Source organism: Chanodichthys erythropterus, chromosome 15 (genome assembly GCF_024489055.1).
Source record: "Chanodichthys erythropterus isolate Z2021 chromosome 15, ASM2448905v1, whole genome shotgun sequence".
Classification (NCBI taxonomy): Eukaryota; Metazoa; Chordata; class Actinopteri; order Cypriniformes; family Xenocyprididae; genus Chanodichthys; species Chanodichthys erythropterus.
The window spans coordinates 31,204,451-31,230,622 of NC_090235.1; the positions used below are offsets into that span (position 1 = coordinate 31,204,451).

At 35.4% G+C, this 26,172-nt stretch overlaps 1 protein-coding gene across 1 annotated transcript; it reads right to left on the reverse strand.

Annotated features, from left to right (window-relative positions):
* Positions 1–4,851: 4,851 nt before the first annotated feature.
* thbs3b (thrombospondin 3b) lies at positions 4,852–25,399 on the reverse strand. The gene is made up of 23 exons (XM_067410936.1): positions 25,136–25,399; positions 22,922–23,128; positions 22,528–22,781; positions 20,247–20,349; positions 19,246–19,272; positions 19,047–19,129; positions 18,920–18,971; positions 18,341–18,489; positions 14,673–14,810; positions 14,400–14,474; positions 14,122–14,274; positions 13,880–13,990; positions 12,427–12,534; positions 12,118–12,277; positions 11,913–12,031; positions 10,428–10,480; positions 10,024–10,217; positions 9,504–9,682; positions 9,352–9,400; positions 8,802–8,998; positions 5,684–5,856; positions 5,421–5,560; positions 4,852–5,229 (listed from the first exon to the last, which is right to left on the reverse strand). Exons 1-23 carry the CDS (start codon positions 25,221–25,223, stop codon positions 5,174–5,176), a joined length of 2,868 nt encoding a protein of 955 aa, XP_067267037.1. The 5' UTR covers positions 25,224–25,399; the 3' UTR covers positions 4,852–5,173.
* Positions 25,400–26,172: the final 773 nt, after the last annotated feature.

Below are 26,172 nucleotides of genomic sequence, written 5' to 3' on the forward strand. Positions count from 1 at the left end.
TTCAGACGAAGTGATCTTTAATAGACATCTTGCAGACATGTGTGTTATCTGGTTTCTGAAGGATCATGTGACTGAAGACTGGAGTAATGGCTGCTGAAAATGAACTCAAATAGAAAACTTTTTATTGTAATAATATTGCTGAGATAAACTGTGAGTAGGCTACACACACACATATACACACACACACACACACATTGTGAGCTTTTCATATATAAATGTTAAATATCTCAATGTAGGATCTTTCTAAGGTTTTGCATCTGTCTAGAGAGAACAATTCCCCTTGTTGAGTAATAATGGCATAACATGGAGCTGATAAGATCACAGCAGCACAAAAACTTTGTTATATCACTTGATTACAAAACGGCTCAGCAAATACAACAAAGTGTTCCTCAGAAAGAGTGAGTTAACTCATGACAGCTCAAGCTGACAGGTGCCCAGTATGAGTGGTTTTTGTCAGAGTGCACATTCTCACCATTCAGCAAACAAGTAATTCTGTGTGGTTGTTGCGGCGCATGCTTCCCTTTCTGCCTAAGAAGGATTTATGACCTGGGTTCAGCACATGGCAGTTAATGAATCAGATCAGTGAGTTATAGACTGAAGGGGCATGAAACGTGCAGTATGATAAAGGAGCTGTGAAGAAATCTCTCTCTGACTTCCTCTTGTCTTTTTAGTCCACATGTACCTGTTGTCAAGCCATTTCACCTTCTGTTGGTGTTGGATCGGCAGAGTGCAAGGGGAGATTCGACCGTTGTAAAAAGAAGTGTGCTTAATTGTATTGAATGTGTACTTGTAGTGTACTTTGAATCTTAAAAGTATACTTAAAAAAAACGTACTTGCAGACAGTATTATATTAATGAAGAAAGGCCACTTAAGTGTACTTAAAAAGAGTACACTTTCATGATTATGTTTCTTAACACACTTACAGTAGGCTAACTACACTTTTGGTGTGTTGACTAACATACTAAAGCACAAGCAGTCTTTGATTACAGTTTAACTTTAGTGGGTTTTTTTTAGTTGCATTTAATATTTAAATGTACTAAATTGCAACATAATCATTATCATTGATTTAACATAATCAATGTGTAATTATAAATATATTTAAATACATGACATACACATTACAGCAGAAATGACATTATATTTTAGTTTACAAAAATGCTGGTCACTTTAACCATTTTAAAAAAACAATAAACTGATGAAATTTCATATAAAGATGTCCTTTATTAAGTCCAACTTAAGTATGTCAAAAATCACTCTAAAGATCAGATGATTTCTTTTAATACAATTTAATACAAATGTAATACATTTTCATTTAATTGCACTTAACATGCAATAGTCTTCAAAAACATTACATTGAGTCTGCACTTAATTATATTCTTTTAAAGTATATTATTCCTTTTTAAAGGTAAGCTAAAGTATTTTTTTTTCAAAAGGGTAGACTTGGTAATGAGGTGATAATTAAGAGTAACTTTGGAAATGGAGCTACTGCAATTCTTCAGTCCTTAAACACTATAGCACCCTCGAGTAAGACACTAGTGACATGTGTGACCACTGAATTTGTAATCTTAAAGACAGTGAAATTAAATAAACTGACAGATAATTGTTGTTTTCTACATTCAGATATATGCTGCCCTCTAGTGGCCAAGTGCGAGAAAGCCTAAACGTCGATAGACTGTGGCTGCATCTGAAATCTTCTCTAGTAAAGCGAAAAAGAGTATGTGACAAAAGAAGTATGTCCGAATTCACAGAACTCATAAAAGTGTAGGCAAAATGTACCCAGATGGCGTACTACTTTCGGCGAGATGTGTCGATGGACACTTTACTATCATGTGAGGCCACGGGAGAGGATTTGTAAATGGCAGTGAAGCGACGCAACGGTCACTGGTAGGTCACATGATAATGACTACATTCATACTACACACATTTATACTTTTTTAGCGGTTGTGAAGCAATTACTTATTTAAAATAAGTAACGTTACCTACTCAAGAGAGTATGCTTCGGATGTAGCCTGTGACTTGGATTTGAACTAGGAAAACACACCCTGCTTTCTGAGATGTTGGAAATTGCAGCTGAAATCATATAACATAACATGACCAAACATTTAAATGATTGCCTTGGCCAGTATCTAAAGGAAAAAGGTTTAACTACTTACAAATGGTAAAACAAACGAATTTTAAGGATCGAACAGCTTTTAGGAGTGCTATTAAAATTACTTTTACAACAACAGATTTTTTGTTTCAAGGCACATAACGATAGAGTGAATTAGGGTTATCCGTGACATTTTTTTTTATTATTATTACTTTTTTGTGCTGTATTATATATATGTGTGTGTGTACATATTATATATATATATGACCCATTTTTTCATAATCTGGGACAGTTTATTTTTAAATCTGGGACACTCATTCAGAAAAGCCTGTATTACTGTAATTTATGCAGTTCAAGCCTGTTTGACCAAAAGTGAGAGAGAATGAATGAATGAATGAGTGAAAGAGGAGAAAGAAGGACATTTGTATTTTATTATAGCTTATGTACATCTTAATCAGAAATAAGAAATATTTACACTCCTAACATTAACTCTGCTGTGTTTCTCTTAGTTCTTGTCTCAGTGACATCAGACACATGAAATCATGTGATATGAGTGAAACGGTAACCCAGTAATATAGAAATGTTTACATAGACTAGATAGAGAAAAAAGATGTTCCTCCGGAGGTCGCATTTGAAGACTGCATATGTCATCAAGGATGTCTTATTTAAGAAAAGTAACCATAAAAATTGACTGTTATTCCTTGTGAGGTGTAAAATACTGTAATTTCTTTCTTACTTTGCAATCTAATGGCCTTTAAATGCAACCTCTGGAGGACGCAGCCTTTGAAATGCGCCACAGTGTATGAGTTGGTTTTGCACTGTTCTCTGTTCCGTTTCCTGTGTTTGCATTTGTTTCTATGGTGATTCATTTTTTGGTTGATTCTTTGCACCTGTTTCTTGTTTTCTTTGATTGGTTTGCCTGAGTATTTATAGCCCTGTGTTTGACACGTTTGTCAGATTTATTTGTTTACCATGTTTTTTCCTGATACCCTGAGAAGTGTTTATTCTGAGTTTTGTTTTTATGAAGCTTGCAAATAGATTCAGCCTTTTATTTTCGTTTTTGCTGCATCCACTGCATGACAGAACGAGGCAAAAGCCAGGCAGCAAAATTGTATTTTTCTAAATTATTCTTATAACATCTTTAACTGTGGAGTTCATTTCTGTTTTTACATTAATATTTGAAATATCACACAACATGTCCACAACTTGACCCTTGAATTGTATTTTAAATCAATATAATCAATATAATTCAATCAATATAAATCAAATTCACCTGTTATGCATTTTTGTAAAAATCCTTATTCATTTTCTTCACTAAATTCTTGCAGCACACTGAATGACAAATACATAGTAGATCCCTGTCCATGGTGCTGAATTTAACAAAATAACCTCACTATCACAACCTTTTTGGATGAAAAACATGACAGGGAAAACCATGAGAAAAGCACATTATGTGGTTTTATAATAAAAACCCTACTGTGTGTATTTTTAAATGTATGTAAATGTAGTATAACTACATCAGGATTTTTTTATTAGCAATGTTTGCAAGCCGCCATATTCACAGTAAACTTATATAGTCATATTTACTGCCTGTATTAATTTACAACCATATTAATTGCTTAACCCTTAAATGCATGACTGTTTCACCAATCATTCTTAGATATTCGGGTCTTTATTGACCCGGATCAATATCTAACATGGAAGGATCTCTACCTGTCGTGATAATATAAAACTCCTCTGATATTAGAGTAACAATTACAGAAGAATAAAATAAAGCATATTTTGTTACATTTTTGAGCTTGAAAGGGCTCAGTTTGAGCAGATGTTTTATGCCATCATCATTGTCCTCGTCAGAGCTCATTTCCCAGTAAATTCAGCAAATAATGGGCTAGTTTTATGTTTGAGGTCACGAATATGAGCCCATTCGCGATCTCAAACGTATTCTCAAAACTATATAATTTTCAACATCTTCAAAATCAATATTTCACTAACAGCTTCACTAACATCACTAACAGCTTCACCAGATCCATCCAGTAACAGTTAGTCATATTTGATTGCGTACAGTACTTGTTCTGCAGTAAATCGCTGAGCCATTTCATGTTTGTTTTATTATTTAGTTTTCTGTCTGAATGAGTCGTCACTTCAGCATTGTTTATCAGACATTGCCACCTTGTGGAATAAAGGTGAATTGCACCTTTTCCGTCATCTAAGATTCAATTATTTTTGTGCAGAAAAAATATACGTACACTCATACACACCTCGGGTTGTTAGCGACCCCATACAATTTTTACACAAAATGAACGCAAAAATAGGCGTTCTTTTATATTTTTATGATTTTTTTTCTTTTTATATTGTTTATAATAAATTTATTGAGGAATACCAAGAAGGTTGATGTCTAACTTTAAAAAATGAATGAGGAGGAGGGTAGTGAATGACGTCCCAGGTCACTAAAGACCCGAGGTATGCATTTAAGGGTTAATTGCTTTTAAATCTTTAGGACATTAATTCCATTAGCTTTGTATTTTAAAGGGTTAGTTCACCCAAAAATGAAATTTCTGTAATTTCTGTAAGACCTTCCTTCATCTTTGGAACACAAATTAAGATATTTTTGATGAGCTTTTTTTTTAAATCCCCCATTGAGAGCTTTTTTTTTTTTTTTTTTTGCTTTTTTTTTTTTGCTTTTTTTATCCCCCATGGAAAGCAGTGGGGGATAAAAAAAAAAAAAAACTCTTGGATTTCATCAAAAATATCTTAATTTGTGTTCCAAAGAAGAACGAAGGTCTTACGGGTTTAGAACGACATGAGGGTAATAAATGACAGAAATTTCATTTTTGGGTGAACTGTTTAAGGTTTGCTGATTCTCATCCAAATAGTACACAAATACCACACTCATATTTCAAGCATACATGATGGTGCGTGATGCAAACTTGTACAGTGTAGTGTATAATTTTGATTGACAAATTTTCTTCCCATCAAAATTTCACAAGATAAAAAAACTAATTTTAATCACTATCTCTTCCTACCTGAACACACACATATACAAAAACACACAGGTAGACATGATGAGGGGATGTAACTTGAGGCTTATGTCCTCAGATTCATCTGCTTTTGGTACAGCGTAAAGTCATCTGGTAAAGAATCTGTACAAAATACCAGGAAAAAAAAAACAGTCACTCTGAGACTAAATCACTGCATTGAGCTGCACACCCTCTCAGCACACAGCACACTGAACCATATTACAATTTAGATATTAAATTTTGATTTATGAAACTAATGATTGAAACCCTCAGATACTGAGATTCCAGAATGCATCTCACATCATGTTACTCACCATTGCATCTATAGCCGAGATTAGACCATATGACATTCTCCTGGGAGAAGCAGAAAACGCCCAACCGCCCTCCTCTCATAGTGGTGTCTATCACGACTCCTGAATCAGCCACAAGGGCTGTACCTTCATACAGACGTAATCTGTACCATAGATATAGAGAACCCAGTCAGACTCTACAAAACTAAATATTTCAAGTTAAAATAGTAAGAGATATACTTGTGTGTTTTGTGTATCTCCCCAAGATAAATCAGATTAGCTCTCACCTTATGTAGCCCACCTGTGGGCGGTGAGCGAGGTGCCAACGATAGGACGTTCTGTCCTTCCAACCCACATTTCTTGGGTCCCTCCAAAGCAAAATAACTTCCCCTGGTGTGTCTCCTGTGTGCCACAGGGCATTACGCAGATACTCACCAGGGCCTGTACGAGACTTCACTGCCTGGAAGAGTGAGGTAAAAAGAGAAAGAGAAATTTCTGGGTGATGTTAGTAAAATACATTCAAACAAGAATATATACACTACTTTTCAAAAGTTTAAAGTTAGTTAGATTTGTAAAGAAATTAATACTTTTAAATCAGCAATGATACACAGAATTTTACATTGTTAAAGAAAAAATATTTCAAATAAATGCTGTTCTTTTGAACTTTCTATTCGTGACCCATACTGGCAAAATTAGTCGGAATGCGCACTGGCTAATTTTGAGCTACAGACAAAACAAGTGAAAAATGGTCTTGTGACGAGCAGGGTGACGCAAGTGATAACGAGCATCACCTGCGAGCAGTGTTGCCAGACATACGATAATTATCGTATTTGTCTGATAATTTTGACCTCTGTACGATGTACGATCAATAATGAAAAAAATCCCATAATGTACGATAATTTCAGTATTTTGTGACACTTAAAATGATGGTCGTTATAATTGGCTCATTGATCTAGCTGTGTGGATCCTAACGTGAACTTTGTTAGGCACGTCTTCCATCTCCTCTCATGTTATGTCTTCTCGGCCAATCATTGTGGAGAATGAATCTCTCTCACGAGCTCAACCCTGCATCCCAATGTGCATAATGTCCACCCAATCCGTCCGAAATAGTTTTGAAAATGACTAATGTCACATAGGCCTACTATTTAGGATGGATTGTATGCACATTGAGACGCAGGCCAAGTTAACGTTTCTGCCGTGGCGCTTGGGTCAGTTGTTTCCCACTAAGGCACGCGTAATAATTATTTATGTATTGTGGTAATTTACAATTCATGTCAAAAAGTTGCTGGTCTATAGATAAATAGCTGTACGTTTGACTTATGTCACCTTTATTTATACAGCTCTTTTTACAATTTCAGATTGTGTCAAAGTATAGCTTTACAGAGATAGAGGGAACATAATTTTGTCTGTACAGCAGCAAAAATAGTGTGTTAGTTCAGTATTGATTCTTTCCGTTGTAAAAATCATTAGTTATTAATTTAGTTCATTTACCTATACTAAAAAGTCGAGTATGATAATTTTCTTCGAAATACGATAATTTTGAGCTTCTGGTACAATAATTGTACATTTCCAATCTGGCAACACTGCCTGCGAGGCGCACAGGCCTTAAATCTCTTACAGAGGAGCTCCGGAAGCATAAAAGGAGGAGCGACGACAGTGAAGGACGAGAGAGGACCAGGCCTGGACTTTATTTTATGTTTTATTATGTTTGTGTGGCAATACTTTCGTTTTGTTATTTGTTTATTTTATTAAAGATTATTGTTTCAATGTTCACCGGTTCCCGCCTCCTTCTTCTCGTATTTATGAACTGTGCTACATTGGTGCCAAAAGTTTAGCGGTCGAGGATCGGGCCGTCCACCGAGCGTCCAGTGCCATCGCATGGTACCGCGAGGAAGAACGTCTCGGCTGGCTGAGGACCGAGCGGCAGTGTGTTTGGGAGCCGGACCCAGAATTTTTTTTTCTCTTTTTCCTTTCTGACCTCTCTCGTCCTGTCGCACCCCTTGCTTCCGTCTCCTTTCTCTTGTCTCGTCTGTCCTTACCCTCAGGAGCTGCGGACGCCGAGACAGGCCCCCCGGGGGGGGAGTAAGCACAGTCGCAGGAGTACCCCCGGCCTGCGAGGGGCGATGGGGGTATGTGACAAGCAGGGCAGGCGAGAGAGGGAACGTGAGGCCGGTGACGCAAGTGATAACGAGCATCACCTGCGAGGCGCACCGGCCTTGAGTCTCTCTTGGAGGAGCTCCGGGAGCATAAAAGGAGGAGCGACGACAGTGAAGGATGAGAGAGGACCAGGCCTGGAGTTTATTTTATGTTTTATTATGTTTGTGTGGCCGGCAGACGTCCGCGAGGGTCTTGTTTATTTTGGAATTAAAGTTTCTCTGCTCACTTCTCTACGACTGGTGCTTCCTCTCAGCAAGTTTGGTATAATTTTAAAGCGCAGCATTCCAGCTCTGTGAATATTCATAGCGAAGTCCTGATGGCATGAATCTGAACAAATGAAATGTGATTTTCAAACTCATGCTGATGTAAACAAAACAGTCTTACTCACGCTGACTGACAGATCCAAAGCGCATTCACAAAGACGTCTCAGACAGCGCGTGATCCCGATATACACAAAGAATTACAGTAGTTCAAAAAATCTGTCTTGGCGAGTATTCATGCAAACATTATCAGTTATGTCTCAAGTGAACGTGATACTTTTAAGTATACTTTAACAGTAGTAAACTTTGAGTACACAACTAGTTTACAACTACGTTTTTTGTTTGTACTGCAACTATACTACCAGTGAACTTATTAGGTATACTGAGAGTTTAATAGTTACATACTGTACTTGTAGCACATTTGAAGTGCACTTTGAAGTATACTCTCAGTAAAGTAGATTAGTAGTTTTATACTGCAAGTATACTTGTAAATTATCTTTAAGTGAACTTAACATCATACTTAAAGTTTGCTATTTATATATTATTTTTGCACTTTAAGTATACTACTATGTTCCTATTTAGGTGTTAATTTTTAAACTTCAAATATACCTTTAACTTTAAGTATATTTAAAGTAAATAATTCCTATGTACACAGTGGACTATACAAAAATTGACATTATCAGGAACATTTATTTATAAGACAGTATGTAAAATTATGTGAAAAAATATTCAATAGGCTACTCAATCAAAAGTGTAAACACAACTACAAATCAAGTACACTTAGAATACTTATATCTATCTCGATCAAATAATAGAGAGGTACAAGTATAAGCCAAATATACTTTTCTGTCAGTATGTCAATTAAGTGTAATTTTAAGTAAATTTCTAATTAGTACATAAAAAGTAGACAAAGTAAACCACCTTATTTTTTTAGTCTTAAAGTAGTATACTAATAGTACACTTAATGCATATTTTAAATTTACTTTACCTTAAGCTGTAGTCCAGGCTGAGCTGAGGCTTTAAAGGGTAAATTCTGCCAGTATGTCTGTTCTGTCTGTTTCCACATCACCACATAGAAGCTGGAAGAGTCCTGATAGCCAAAGATGAAGCCCACGTAATCATCATCAGTGGCCGTGTTCACATGGATCGTGCCCTCAAAATCAACACCATTAAATGCTGTGTAACCTAAATAGAGAATAAAGAGGTTAATAGTCGTTGAGACACAGAGATGTCAATCTGTTAGATGTGAAATAAATGAATAGTAAAAGTCACAAAACACCAACTGTGATTTTAATGCAGTCTGTATTAAAAAGGAGAAAGAGTTTTATGTACATTGTAAATTAAAAAAAATATTATTTTATCGAAGTTGTGTGTTTTTATAAGAAATAATATTTCAGTCTTTATACTTCAAAATTTCAAGTTTAATTCAATGTGTTAGTTGCCATTTCTGTTTAATTATTTGTGACATTTACTAGCAATTTCTGAGTATAAATTGTTTTAAAGTAAATCTTACATATATTTTTGTTCAGTGTACGTACCCACAGCCAAACCCGGGTCACTATTCATGGTCTGCACAATCTCCATGCCCTAAAAAGTTGTTTTATAATACTTCAATACTATTATAATACTTTATAATAAAATAAAAGCCTAAAATTATTATTAATGTAAATCATTTGTAATTATTGCTCACCTGATTTAGTACCACCCAGCTGGGGTCGATCTGAGCATCTCCTTCAGGGTCAAGGATGACTGTCTGGAATGCCCTGAAATCTGTCATAGTGACTTCTGCACTTTCAGGGCACGCATCCAACAAGTCATTCACCTTATCATTGTCAAAGTCTGTCTCACACATGTCACCAACTCCATTGGCTGACGGGAGAGAAGGTACAAAACAAATATGTTCATTTTTAGACTGGGTCAATAAGACAATAAGGATATATGTGACCTGTAATGAATACTAGTATACTGGTTACCGCATAATATTATTTTTTTAATCTGAAAAGTCTTTGAGTTCCTTTGTCACACTGGAAATAGAGTCATATACACTGCATTGTGGGACACAGTATTTCTTGCAATGTGCTCTGTTACTGCATTCTGGCAAATATAGTAGGTCATCCAAAATTCACAAACTGTGCACTATATTTATACTGCAGAAACAGTAAGAGTAGTATGCTAGTATGCTTTTTCAAATACAGAATTAAGAATCAGACCGTCAGAGTCTTTTTGACTGGGGTTGGGAACAAGTCTGCAGTTATCAGGGCCAGGGGGGAGGATATCTGGAATTCCGTCGTTATCATCATCATCATCACATTCGTCCCCAATGCCATCATTATCTGAGTCCAGCTGAGAACTATTGGGCACTTCAGGACAGTTATCCCTCGTGTCCTGATATCCATCACCATCCCTACACACATAAAATCATTTACACTAGGTCTATAAACACTGAATGATGAGCAGATTTTGCTGAGGAATGAAATACACCACAAAAGATCATTGAAACTGGCTTATACCAAAAGGAAACAAACTTAAAACAAGTATTACACTTTAAGAGAACTGTAAAAATCATTTTACCTGTTCTTGGGTAAAATAAACATTTATCAACACAAGTACTTACATGTCCTTGTTTGTATCACATACATCTCCCACCAAATCGTTGTCCATATCTGACTGAAAATAGAAAAAAAGTAAAATATGAGAATTAATCATTGCATTTATACTTGAAAAGCAGGGTTGTTATAGTTCCTGCTCCTTTTCCTTCAGTGGATCAAGTGCTACTATTTGTTCACAAAATCTAACCAATTTCATTTTATTTATTCTTTAATAATTATGGAACAAATGTTGACACAACTGATGTCAACTCAACTCTTGTTTGGTAATAGCAGTTGTTAGCTAACATGAGTTACTGCATCTGTAGTTATCAACAGTTCTGAACTAATGATAGATAGATTGATCATGTTCATTTTGAAGCTTCATATTTTTAGGAATATGATTCAAGTTTAAAGGGTTAGTTCACCCAAAAATGAAAATAATGTCATTTATTACTCACCCTCATGTCGTTCTACACCCGTAAGACCTTCATTCATCTTCGGAACACAAATTAAGATATTTTGATTAAATCCGATGGCTCAATGAGGCCTCTATAGACAGGCAATGCCATTGTAACTCTCAAGATCCATAAAGGTACTAAAAACATGTTTAAAACCATTAATTTGAGTGGTTCTACCTTAATATTATAAAGCGACGAGAATAAAACAAAATAACGACTTTTCAACAATATAGTGATGGGCCGTTTTCAAAACACTGCTTCTGAGCTTTACGAATCGAATCAGTGATTTGGATCTCCTATCAAACGGCTAAACTGCTATAATCACGTGACTTTGGCACTCTGAATCACTGATCCAATCTGTAAAGCTCAGCAGCAGTGTTTTGAAATCAGCCCATCACTATATTGTTGAAAAGTCGTTATTTTGTTTTTTTGGTGCACAAAAAGTATGAACTGTTTTAAACATGTTTTTACTACCTTTATGGATCTTGAAGTTTACAATGGCATTGCTGTCTATAGATGCCTCACTGAGCCATTGGATTTAATCAAAATATCTTAATTTGTGTTCTGAAGATGAACAAAGCTCTTACAGGTGTGGAATGACATGAGTAATTAATAACATTATTTTCAATTTTGGGTGAACTAACCCTTCAAGTTGTCATGTTGTGGAATTTGCCTATTAAAAATGTAACATTTTAATTTAACTCTGCTCAAATGAATGAGCAGTGTTTAAAATTAAAGCAATGAGAATGATTAATGCAAAAACATTTTGTCAGGTAACCTAAAAAAACTGTAGTGCCTCAAGGTTCAGTGTTTGGACCTCTACTCCTCTCGATATACACAATCTCACTGGGCAGTGGGCACTGTCAGAAAAGTACACGAATTCTATGATTCTACACAAATGATAGAGATTTTTATGTGATTCAAGCCTGACTATCCCAGTTGTATCTCTGCCTGCCTTTTTTAGACATCTCAACCTGGATGAAGAAACTTCAGCTTCAACTCTGGATGGTACTCCATCTTCCCTTTACCATTAAATTGATCCCGTTGTCTAACCTGCAAAGGATCGTTGATCTCAGGACAGCTGTCACATGCGTCACCCACACCATCTCCATCTCGGTCAGTTTGCATGGGATTGGGTATCTTAGGACAGTTATCCAACATGTTAGGGATGCCTGTGAAAAGAATACAGTGGTGAGAATAGATGATGTGGTACAATGCTATAAAACAACGAAAGAGTTAAAAGTGAATAGGCCAGTACCATCTCCATCAATATCATTGTCACAGATATCTCCTTTGCCATTGCCATCAGTATCAAGCTGATCTCCATTGGGAACATTAGGGCAGTTGTCGCAAGCATCGCCATAGGAATCTGTGTCAGAGTTCTGCTGGTCCTTATTGGGTACCAGACGACAGTTGTCCTGGAAACATGCCAAATTAGAACAGCTACTGCTTAGGATCTGTCCCACAGACAACTTGCTTCAAAATATTGAAAAATATTATATGAAAACAGTGTGGTGTCCAATTATTGCTTAATATTTAAACAATTCTTAGCCACTTGATCAGAAACCTCAACATTTTTAATTCCGTCTCCATCTGCATCCTCGTCACACTGATCACCAATCCCATCTCCATCTGTATCTTCTTGCCCAGAGTTTGGGGTATTCACACAGTTATCCTGCACAGGGATAATATTCAAATTATTAATATACATATTATGCCAAAAGCATGATTAAGAAATCACAACAGCGATAAAAATATGTTTTGCTAAAGAAAAAACTGCCATCAGTTAAGCAGAAAACTATTCAAAGGTTTGCAAACAATGAAGTGGACAAAATATGGCAAATTCAATACAGTTGTGGGTTTTTTAGTGCTAAAACCTGCTTCGCATTCACTAACTACCCACAATCTAATTTAACCAGGTGCTATTTGAACTGGTGTTGCGACGCAATCGAGTAATACTCAGATGGCCAACGTAATTTTGTTTAAGGGTCATTGACGAATAAGGTTTTTAAAAGTGAAAAAAACATAATGGAAATATAATTAAATTTGAAGATTCATTAATTGTTAACAAAGAGATTATGTGGTTTTTATAATCATTTATAATCAACATGCTTTTGTCATTTTTTACAATGTGGACAAAATTTGTCACTAAAAACACTTTTGGTTATACCGAATGACCATATTTTCAAACAATGCTAAACAGGCTGATATCTAGCTAGTTAGCTTCCTAGCTAGATAGCAAATGGACAATCAAATATTTTATATTTAGTACAAGTTTTTAAAATATTACAACATTTTCCATGTTTTATAGCGTTTGTACCAAATGACCTGATGTTGACCTGAATGACATTAATGAAATTCATTTTTCCGGACATTCTTTCTCATATCAAAGCAACTACATCTACACATACTTTTAATACCATTTTGCACTATGTTAATATATGATGCTATAAAATCATGCCAGAATAAAAAATATATACATTTATTACATTTTTAGATATTTTAATCACAAATGAAATGGCTATATTGGCCTTTGGACGGTTAAAATTACCTTTTTTTGACACTTCAAAATCTTTATAATACCTTTATATGTAGCAAAATATAATTAAAACCTTTGAGATTCATTAAAAGAGATCTAGTTGTACTACCTCACATACTTTGGATGTCATATCTTTGTTTTTTATTATTATTAAGGCCTATGGACAAAAATGACCCGTCACATCACTGACCCTTAAACAAGATGTTTGTGCACCTTGTATTAATCAAGATGGTAGTAATTCATCAACTGATGAAGAAGAGTGTTCTAACCAGTATTTTCCAGTATTTTAAAAAAGCTGATTCAGGTGCCTGGATTGAGTGAACCGGCCTGTGCAATACGGCATGACAATTTTGTTCAGCACAAAATTAATGTTTGTCTGCTGATGCATAATTCTTAGTGAATTGGGTGATCAAACAAGGCAGGTGTGCAATTAAAATAACTATCAGTGGGTCCAGTTTATTCTTATTGAATGAGTATGTACCGCTCTGCAGTGTTTGTCGTTGTCAATGCATGGAAGAGGCTCATCAGGGTAACCATCAATGTCTGAGTCTGGACCACAAATGTTTCCATTACCTGCCCAGCCAACATTACACTGCGGGACACAAAACGGAGAGAAGGATCAGCCATTTGGACAATTCTGGATTTTTTAGTTGAAAGAACCAAATAGGTAATCCATGCATGTGCTTCAATTACAAATGAATATTTTGGATTCAAGATTCTCACCAAGCAGGAAATGTCACTACTGAGGCCCATCACACAGTATGCATTTACATCACAGGGGCTATAGCCCAGGGTTTCACACGTCCGCCTTGCAAAACAGCCTGCGGTCTGATTACCCACAAACCCTGCTTTACACTGGCCACACTTGAACGATCCCTATGAAAAGAGAGCAGTCAGTTTGGTAGTGGTACGTTCGTGTTTCATCACTTATGGCTGCTCTGTTTGACTTGCCAATTCTGGTGATAATTTATTTAAAGTGCAAATTTTGACAGTTTACTCACCACAGTATTTATACAGACTGAGTTGGGAACACAGGCACTGGAGTACTCAGCACACTCATCTATATCAACACATTCCTGAAAAAAATAAACAATATTCACACTGTAAAAGTCTTTTCACACTAAGAAAAAGTTAAATAGTGAAGCTAATCACAGACATAAAGTCTGCTCAATGAAATTAATAATTGTGAGGCCTGAATATGCTAATATCTTTACATTGTGATTTTGTTATCCGTATTATTGTTGGTTGTAATTGTTTTTTTGACACATTTTTACCTGCTTGTGGCTTTTGGCAAACTCAAAACCAACTCCGCTGAGTGTTGGACCACTGAATCCTATGGGACAGGACTCACAGGTGAAGCCTTTAGCTGTGTTCACACACAACTCTGCAGAGAAACAGGGCTGAGCAGTACACTATAACAAAAGAGATATTGAGAGAAAAAAGAAATGTACAGCAAAAATGGAACTTATGTTCTAAATGCAACTTCCATTTTCTGCTGCAGCACAGTCTATATCAATATGCTTTGCTAAGATGTCATGAGTATGGCTATATAGTTGCTAGCTGCTTGCTTACTGGCCCAAGTCAAAAGATCCAACCCCCAAGCCTCTATAGTATTCTGGTCAGATACTCTTGTGAAAAAGAACTAGAAGTCTATTTAAATCTATTGAATGTAGTCTGTTACACTTAAAGTTCATATACTATGTTTATAATATGTGTTTTGGTTTATATATCTATATCTGAAGACTTCAGATATAGAAGCTGCTAAACGCCACCTCTGTCAAAAATGAGATAACAATATTGAGTGAATGCTCTCAGCACATAGTATGCGTTCATCAAAAATCGCTAAATCCCAGCCTCAGTTCGGTTCAAAATACTGGTTCGTTGGCAGAAACCTCTACCACAGAAACCACTTCCCTTTGCCAGTAAAAGTTCACAGAACCAATCAGAAGATGCGAATCGAATCATATGATTTCAAGATGAATCACAATGAATGGATAAGTGCGTTTGAGCCAGTTTTGGTTGTCGAGCTGAAAGTTTTTATCCAGTTTAAAGAGATTTTTAACTAAACAAGATGGATGAGTATGATGAAATGGATGAACCTGTGGTAGTTTCAGTTACTGGCAAAAGGAAACATCATCAACCTCATAATTCTTTTGTTCTAAGGCTAAAGAAAATCGTTACAGTGGCAATGACAGGATTTCAAGAGTAGCATGTAAACGCAACAGTGTTTCGTGTGCTGCTGTAACTCTGACAGAAATGGGCATAACTTTATATTTAGTGATTTTGCAACCGTTTATTTTGTCTTGTCTAAAGAGGTGAACTTAAGAGATTTTTGCAAAAAAAAAAAAAAAAAAACACACAAGGACTTTTGCAGCAAAAGACAATCAAATTTGCTAAATGACGCTGAATTGACTAAAGTGACATTTTTGAAAATAAGGCATTTCAATAACTGATTAATAACCATTGCCATTAAAGTGAAATTACTGAATCTAAACATAGGAGCCTGAAAAAAAAGAAGCTCATTTGAAAGAAATATATATATATATATATATATATATATATATTTTTTTTTTTTTTTTTTTTTTAAGTATATTATTTCTGTAATAAGTACTCTTTTTAAAATTATGCTAAAGTGTACTTTTTCACAAGGGTATGACTCGGGCAAATATTTTTTTTTAAATAGCTTGGGTGCAATTTTCACAAGCAACTGGTAAATTTTCAAAACTCTAAGTACTAATATCACAACAGATCATCAAAAGTGCACTTTTTTTCAAACATTTCAGCATATTTTCAATTGTGTTAGTACAAAAGTTAGTGAAAGTTAGTACTTTCATAATGCTATTACTATCAAACTTTTGATTTGCATCTCTTTTCGTTCAGTTAAATACATTTGTCTATTATCTAATCCAACTGAGCTTAATGGTTAATCAATTTCCGATATGGATAATCAAATGTAATGAATTATATGCAATTTATCTTAGATGATGACCACAATTTTCAAAGTGTGTGTCTGTGTGGTCCTGGTAAACACTGCGTTGTGAACTAAATGTCCTAACAAGGATGGCAATTTTAGACCTATTTTGGGCATTTTTTTTTGGTCCCCATGAGGAAAACAGCTTATAAATCATTCAGAATGACCTTTTTTGAAAATCTAAAACAACGAATGTGTGTGTGTGTGTGTGTGTGTGTGTGAGAGAGAGAGATACACATACAGATACAGAGGGATTTGAAATATGTGAACACAGCGCAGGACAGAGTAAGGGAAAAGAAACAGTCATTGACTAGAACTCCAGATTGATCAGAGATACATCAGAAGACGGGAGACAGATGGCATCGTTTTACATTATAGTATGCCATGTGATATTGTAAAAACAGATTACTATGATAGAGACTGCCACATTACTGTAACTCACTCTTCATCTGTAAAGATCATCTACAGTATAGATTCAGTCATATACAGTGAGATAATTTACTGTATTGGCAGCAAACACTGTTCTACACAAAACATCATGACTGTGTCATACTTTACACCATTTGATAACACACTGAATAGATAACATTACAAACATTATGGATTTTATGTAAATTATGTAATTTAGGTAATGTAAGTGTATTGTGGCATCTGTAGCCTGTGTAATTATGTCTTGCATTGTTTGCTATTGAATTAACTGATTGTTAAAAGTACTAAACTGAAAGAAGAACATACTGTTCTGTTTCGATGATTAAACCAAATGTTCTCATTAAAGGTGCCATAGAACGTGTTTTCTAAAGATGTAATATAAGTCTAAGGTGTCCCCTGAATGTGTCTGTGAAGTTTCAGCTCAAAATATCCCATAGATATTTTTTTTATTCATTTTTTTAACTGCCTATTTTGGGGCATCATTAAATATGTGCCAATTCAGGCTGCGTCCCCTTTAAATTCTTGTGCTCCCCGCCCCCAAGCTCGCGCTTGCCTTAAACAGTGTAAACAAACTTCACACAGCTAATATAACCCTCAAAATGGATCTTTACAAAGTGTTTGTCATGCAGCGTGTCTAATCGTGTAAGTATGGTATTTATTAGGATGTTCACATTTGATTCTGAATGAGTTTGATAGTGCTCCGTGGCTAAAGCTAACATTACACACTGTTGGAGAGATTTATAAAGAATGAAGTTGTTTATGCATTATACAGACTGTAAGTGTTTAAAAAATTAAAATAACGACAGTCTTGTCTCTGTGAATACAGTAAGAAACGATGGTAACTTTAACCACATTTAACAGTACATTAGCAACATGCTAACGAAACATTTATAAAGACAATTTATAAATATCACTAAAAATATCATGATATCATGGATCATGTCAGTTATTATTGCTCCATCTGCCATTTTTCACTATTGTTCTTGCTTGTTTACCTAGTCTGATGATTCAGCTGTGCACATCCAGACGTTAATACTGGCTGCCCTTGTGTAATGCCTTGAACATGAGCTGGCATATGCAAATATTGGGGGCGTACATATTAATGATCCTGACTGTTACGTAACAGTCAGTGTTATGTTGAGATTCGCCTGTTCTTCGGAGGTCTTTTAAACAAATGAGATTTATATAAGGAGGAGGAAACAATGGAGTTTGAGACTCACTGTATGTCTTTTCCATGTACTGAAATCTTGTTATTCAACTATGTCAATATAAATTCAATTTTTAATTCTAGGGCAGCTTTAAATATCACAATGATCTTGTGTTTTGAAACAGTGATTATGTAGAATGAAAGCATGATATCAAGTTTTGAAAGAATGACTAGCTGTGTTACAACTGTGATCAGTTTGGATTTTTGTACTGAGTTTTGAAAATGTACACCTTAGATGTGAAAATAGTACCAAAGTGATTTTTTTTTTCAAAGTGAAAAAAAAAAACTGTAATAATAATAATAATAATAATAAGCTATGCAGTCTTTGCAGGAACCTCATCAATGTCCTGGCAGTGTGTTCCGTTGCCTGTCATGCCCTGTGGGCAGGGGCCACACTGATATCCTGGGTACGTCATTCTCTCCATGCAGCTTACACCGTTAAAGCAGGGGTTAGGATGACACCGTGACTGAGGCTCATGGAATCCTGATAAAGAGAGAGCAACATACAGATTACCTCTATCCATCTTATTTTTTACGAAAAAGCGGGTGCGGCCATTTGTAAATTTAATGTCTCTATCTTCTGGTGTCATCCGCTTCCAGTTATTATTAGCTGTACCAAACAGTTCATTATGCTGCTTGATATTGCAAACTGGTATTTCTTACCATATTATTTTAATGTATTGTCATAATTATAAACATACTGGTTTGTAGTGCAAAGAGTTTTACCATTCACTGTACTTTGTTATTCTTCTATTTATTTCCCTATAGCAGTTAATGAATCGGAAGTCTCACACATTCACAGAAAACAGTTTGCTTCCATGTTGAAAAATAAGGTGAATACCATGACAGTCTTTATCAAATTATCAAAACCTGACCTGCCATTATCCTGTTCACATTCTTTCTCCATCACTTACCACACACTTGACATTCAAGTATGGTGTTTCTGATGAGAGACATCTCTTTTGTCTGAAAACACAGAAAAGGAGAGAGGATTTAATTTTATAAAATCCCAATAAAAAACAGAAATGTGTAATATTATACCTGTTCTCTGATATCCTCTCTCAGCTCTCCCATGATCTGGTTAAAGATTATCAGCTGTCCAATCAGAGCTTTGGTGTGATCACCTGGCCATACGAGAGGGTCTTTTTATTATCACAAAAATTCATTGCAGGCATACAGATAATTCAATTGTGATAGTACATTCACATGATTATAATATATAATAATACTTGATATTTACCAAGGATGGCGTTAATGTCACTGGTTACTGTAAAGAAATAACAGCAACATTTTCTTGTTCAAAAATGTTCTTGCTCTAAAACAAAATAATATACATACATATATTTTGGAGTCTAAGATTTTTTTAATTTTATTTTTTTATTTATATTATGCTATTTTTAAATGATTTTTTTAAAAATGTAATGCATTTATCTTATGTTTACAAAATGAAAGTAAAAAGAGTGCCTAATATTGTGAAATTTAAAATAACTGTTTTCCATTTGAATATATTTTAAAATATAATTTATTCCTGCGATGTTAAAGCTGAATTTTCAGCTTATTATTATCAATGTTAAAAATGTTGTGCTGCTTAATATTTTATTGTGGAAACTGTTTACATTTTTAGGATTCTTTGATGAATAGAAAGTTTAAAAGAGCAGCATTTATTTTAAATTTAACACTATAAATGCCTTTACTGACACTTTTGAGATAAAATAGTAAACACCAACAAAAAAAAGTCTTACTGACCCCAAACTTTTGAACAGTAGTGTTCAAAAGTTCATGAATATATGGGCATAATTTCTACATTGCCACAAGAGGGCAGTGTGATGTCATGACAAAGGAATACTAGCCTACTGCTCCCAGTATACTGTGCTGGGTTCACTGAATACTGCCTACTATAATAGTCTGTGAAAAACATTACAGTATGTATTGATAAAGGTCTGACAAACAGTGGCATGCTATAGTGCTGTCACATTATTACATGGATGTTTAATAATAATTTTTTTAATCAGTTGTGCATTTTAAACTCAAGTTTGTTTAAAAATGTGTTCACATTTAGTCCAGTCAAATAAAGATAGGTGGTTATATTATTTATAGTTTATTTGTCACACTAGAAATGAAAGGATGAATTGAGTGCATTGTTGGACATAGTGCCCAGTGTGCTCTGCTGTAAATTGTGTATTTTTCAAAATGTCTTGTAAGCACCTCAATCACACCTCTGATGCTGTAAGAAGTCCTTACCTGCATTATTTATAGCTGTATCTCCTTGAAATGGGCAGTCAATGAGGAGTCCAGCTGTAGCCAGAGAGCCTCCAAGAGCCAGTTTGATAGACTCTACTGAGCCCTGAAATATATAAAGTACATATATGAAACGTGCTCAATACTAACATATTTTTTTCACGTATCCTTATCACTCTTCTTCCAGACTTCACTGTTTTTACAAACTGACCTTCACTCCTGTGCACACAGGAAAATTTATAAAATATCCATCAGATCCATATTTAAAAGATTAGTTCACTTTAAAATGAAAATGACCCCAAGATTTACTCACCCTCAAGCCATCCTAGGTGTATATGACTTTGTTCTTTCTGATGAAATCACTCAGAGTTATATTAATAAATATCCTGACGCATCCAAGCTTTATAATGGCAGTAAACAGGACCAACGTGTATGAAGTTCAAGAAAGTGCATCCATCCATCATAAACATACTCCACACGGCTTTGGGGGTTAATAAAGGCCTTCTGAAGGGAGGCAATCCTTTATGTAAGAAACATATCCATATTTAACAAGATAAAAAGTAAAATATCTAGCTTCCGCCAGACCGCCTTCCATATTCAACTTACAAATAAAGTGTAAATCTCTCGCAGTTCAAAACGCTTACACTACGTCCTACACCTTCCCTATTCAACTTATGAAAAAAGTTGAATAAGGAAGGCGGTCTACCGGAAGCTAGATATTTTACTTTATAACTTGATATATTTTTTCTTACACAAATGCATCGCTTCACTTCAAAAGGCCTTTATTAACCACCCAGAGCTGCGTGGAGTACGTTTATGATGGATGGATGCACTTTCTTGAGCTTCATACTTGTTCACTGCCATTATATATTATAAATATTTATTAATATAACTCCGATAGTGATTATCAGAAAGAAGAAAGTCATATACACCTAGGATGGCTTGAGGGTGAGTAAAGCCAAAGACTATAAAAATAACACAAGACGTGTCACTCGTAAGTTGCGTCCCAAATGACGCACTATACACTATGCACTTATACACTATGTGTAATTGTGCACTATGCACTCATCGTGTGTGAATTGTGTAAGGTTATTTTGTCATTTAACAACAGAGTCCGATCCTCCCTTCCCCTCCACTACATAATTAAAGCTGCGACAGTCGAGTGCACGAAGTGTCCAACATTCCACACTTCATTATTTCCGTTAATTTAGTGCATCATCCGGGTATTTAAAGTGCACTTTTTCTTTTTGGAATTTTCTGTGTGAACACATTACTCGCACTATTTATACTTAAAAACATCATAGAATAGTGCACTAGTACGCACCTGTATTGTTCTATGTTTTGAATGGGAGAAAGTGTAACGCGCAGTATGGCGGAATAAGTCCCGCCTTCTAAATAAGAGCCAATCGCTGACTGGTAAAGTCATCGCTTCACTTCAGCGGCCGTTAGAATCACCGGTTTCTATAGAAACAGTCAGATGCGCGCCTCCGAAGAGACACGCATTAGGTCTGCGCATGCGCATTAGCTTGATCCAGCCTGAAAAATACAGGGTTTTTTTGTCATGATTTGAGCATTTATAAACTAAATTTATGAGCCGGTTGTTGTCAGATTTCATTGGTGATATAAAATATGAAATTTAATCGTAAGGTTGGCGAACAGTTTTGGAGAATTTGATGTTTCCCCATTCAAAGAGATAGGAGCTGCATGATGCCCAGGATGCCCGAGAGGCATTTCAAAGATGGCTGCCGAGTGAAATGACTTGTCTTAAATTATGTTGGTAAAGCTTGGGGTAATTTTCATTTTAAAGTGAACTAATCATTTATGTCACTTAAAAAGTACAAACAACACAATTTAAAATATCATTTATTAGATTTGCAACTATTTTAAAGGTTAAGTTCACCAAAAAATTAAAATTCTGTCATTAATTACTCACCCTCATGACATGTCGTCCCAAAGTCACTTTCATTCATCTCTGACACACAAATTAAGACATTTTTATCCTCTCATCCTTTCACTCCATTTTCATGCATTAAAAAGCAAAAAAAAAGACACTATGAGTCACTACTTGGATGGACTTGGAGGGACAGAACTCAGGTTTTATTAAAAATATCTTCATTCATGTTTCAAAGATGAAAAAAGTCTTATGGGTTTTGAAAAGCATGCCAGTGAGTGCATGACAAAATTGTCAAGTTTTACCTTCAGATTTGCTGTACAGTTACTTTGATTCACACTGATTGCAAAACAAGACAAAACTGTTAATTAATTGTTGACCTAAATTAATCACCTGTATCCTGGCATAAGACTTCTGTCCGGTGCGAACATCCACAGATTCTGCCTCTGATGGAAGCCCGACAAAGGAAGGGAGGCCCTGAGCAGAGTCGACCAAACGGCAGTTTACATAAAGCTCTAGGTTTATATGACTCCGTCTAAGTCCACCCATTCTGAGAATAAGTGATTGGGTACGTCCTTCAGCGAGGACAGGATTTTGTAAATTAACAGCATGAGCTTTTCCATCAGAGCGCAAGTATCGCACCAGTACTGAGAAGAGAAAGAAGAATTAATTTTTCCAAAGACAGGAATCATAAACATAGACTTAATTGAACTATTGAGAACCTATTGAAATACAAATGACATTTGTGGGAATGTTTACAAAAGTATAACATGGAAAAAGCACGTACATTTGTTGATCTTGCCTACAGCAGCAATCTCCAGGTACTTCTTGTTGTCCTCCTTATCATAAAGTCCAAACAAAACGCCGCCGAGTTTGGCTGGCAGCATGAAGGTGGAGGTGATGTACAGATCTCCCACTGTCTGCAGAGCTCCAGACAGATTCTCTATAGCTGCAGCTGTCTGACGTACATCATGGAGCTCCAAAATATTAATCACTAAGAGAGAGACAGGAAAGATTTTAAAAGCATTTTGTTAAATATTTAAAATATTCATTATATTTTTACTTAACCTGTTATCTTCATTATTTAAAGAAGCCATATTATGCTCTTTTTTTAAAAAAAAGTCTTGATTCTGTTTTTGGGGTCTACTAGAACAGGTTTTCATGTTTGAATGTTGAAGAAAAAAAAAAAAAACATTTTTCACATATTTTACATTGTTGCAGCACCCCCCTTCCCAATCTGTCAGTAAAGCTCTGTTTAGTTTCTGCCTCTATGAAGCCCCTCCTTCCGAAAAGCGCAATGTGCTCTGATTGGTTGGCTTAGCTTTGAGCGAGCGTGTTTTGAAAATGTCACGACTCTTACCATAACTGAGTTTCAACACACTATAACGCCTCTGAAGTGGACTTTTTTAAATTTACAGACCCTTTTCATGCTCAGACAGCAACATTACATGCTAAAGAAAGTTGAAAATGTAAAACAACAACAACAACAAAAAAACAATAGGTCCTCTTTAATGTATGTTTGAATAAATCATGAGAACAGCCACCATTTAAATGTTTATATTTCAACAATGAATTTAAATAGACACATAATATCATTAAAGTAAATCATATCATATAAAAATTATATCAGTTGATATAAAAACTGCCATATGTGCAATTTAGGCCTAAATGTTTATGTACGTCTTTTTTTGAGTGTCGATTATTAAATAAATCTCATTTATTAATTGATTATTTCTGTTGAAAAAAAAAATATTTACTTGAGAAAACGCTTTTAGGATCCGGATACAGCAACATAGCACAAAGTTTACATGCTTAATATTTACAGGTGTAAATAATGAATGAAAAAACTGTTTTGTGCACATAAATAACCACTCGTATAAGATTGAGTATAACTGGCCAAGATATAAGTGGCATCTGACCAACAAAAATCTTTTGGACAGTCATTTATGCTTGGAATTGCTGAGACCAAAATAACAGACTGACATGCAAATTAATGATCCATCCACATAATGATGCAACTTTACAGGCTGTACAGACAACACTGAAGAAATTGGAAAATATGTAAGTGCCACTATCTGATAAAATCTAGTCATCTTTCCTGAATATTTCTCTTTGTGATGATACACGTCTACAGCCCAACTCTCATGCTCCATTTGTGCAGTATAGTTTCATCTATAAGCACATTCTAACTCATATGTAAACACAAAGAGCTTTTTGAGATGATGAATTTTAATTTTGAGTTCATATTTAATCCTCCTAATCCACGTCATATAATTCCGACCCAAACTTGTGCCACAAACTTAATTTAAGTTGGCTCTGTCCCTCAGATTTTACCTATGGTCCTTTATTTCTCATCTCTAATCTGCTGGTAGAATATGTAAATGCTTTTCAATGGAAAGAGGCACTTTCTTCTTTTGACTTCATTGTATTATCTATATTTTCTACATAAACATCCTTCAACCAATTATTGGTTATTCAATTGAGTTGATTTTTTGTTAATAATTGCATTTTACATTACATTTAAATGCATTTAATAGACAATTTTATCCAAGGCAGAATGTGCAATAAAAAAAATTGCAACAGGTTTTTTGAACAAACAAGCCACAGAGACAAAGAAAGCCCATGAAAATCAATTAAAGGGGGCAAATGTTGCCCCTCAATAAAAAGTTCACTACAACAATCAGTTTGTACTAGGCAACAGCTTTCACTTGTTTGGGTGCATTGTCTGAGCACTAGGGGGGAAGCATTATGTGAGACAATAAAGAACAGTTCTGAATTAGGAATTAACGGTTTAACAGTGCAGCTAACCAGCTGAACACTTTATGTCACCAAGAATGTGAGAGCACTCAGTTTACTGAAAGTGCATCAATTGCAATTTTAACAGTGAACTTAAGGGGAAAAAACAGCAGCATTACAATCCAATGGGAAAAACCCCCCACACAAATTAGTGTTTGTTTTACATTTTAAGATGTTCTACTGTATGATCTAAATAAAAGCCCACCTTTAATTTCCGATGATTTGGAGAAGTGGCCAAACGCAACATACAGGACAAGCAGGTTTGGCACAATTTTCCTCAACTCCATCCTCATAAAGTCCAGCAAATATTGTTCAATAAAACGATTAGAATATAACGTTATTCCAGTTAAAGTCTTGTTTTCCAACGACACGAACAGTTCAAAGCGCTCAAGATCTTCATAACATCACATAAAACAAAAAAACCCCGCTGGCCGGTGAGTCGTTGTGACCTAAACGGCCCGGGGTTCAAAGTGTCTGAGCGGGTGAGTCTGACTGTGGGTCCTCCGAGACTCTGCAGCGCTCAACACTTTCTATCCCAAATGAGAAACAGAAGTTGAGCTGCAGGCGACGGCAGGGGGAGAGATAACGAGCCTTGTCAATCAACTTACAAGTATTTATTGCGGGTCTCTCCCGCTGCGACTACAGCTTACCGCATGAGGTCCTCTCACTCAGACTATGGAATTTCACTGTACAAATGAAAATATCTATGAACGTTTTTGTTTTTGGAGAACTTAAAATAGATATTTTGAGTTTGTGTTCAATACATTGAGATTAAAGCTACGATAATATTTGGATATTTTGAGGAGGAAATCCATCGAAGCTCAATTCGCTTGTCTTAATTTAATTTATGTATAAAAAAAAGTTTAATTGTCACAGCCGGAAACTAACGGAAAGCTCTAGGTCACTGTTGCTATGGTTACCTCAGGTAAAAACTACTGACTCCTACTCGCGAGCGTTTGTTTGGCGCCAAAATACACGCTTTTACTAACGTGTAAACAAATACATAAATAAGAAACAACAACTTAATTTAGTATTAAACGTTTTAAAAAAAATTACCAACCCAAAAAATAAAAAAAGAGCAAAAAAAAAAAAAAAAAAAAAACAAATAAAAAAACCCCACTGCATTTTACACAAACCTATTATCTTCGGAGGTAAGTATGGAGGTAAATAGGCCTAACGTTAATGTCTTTTCACCATAGACTGTGCTCTTCACATGTAAAATGACAGCGTCTCATTATATAA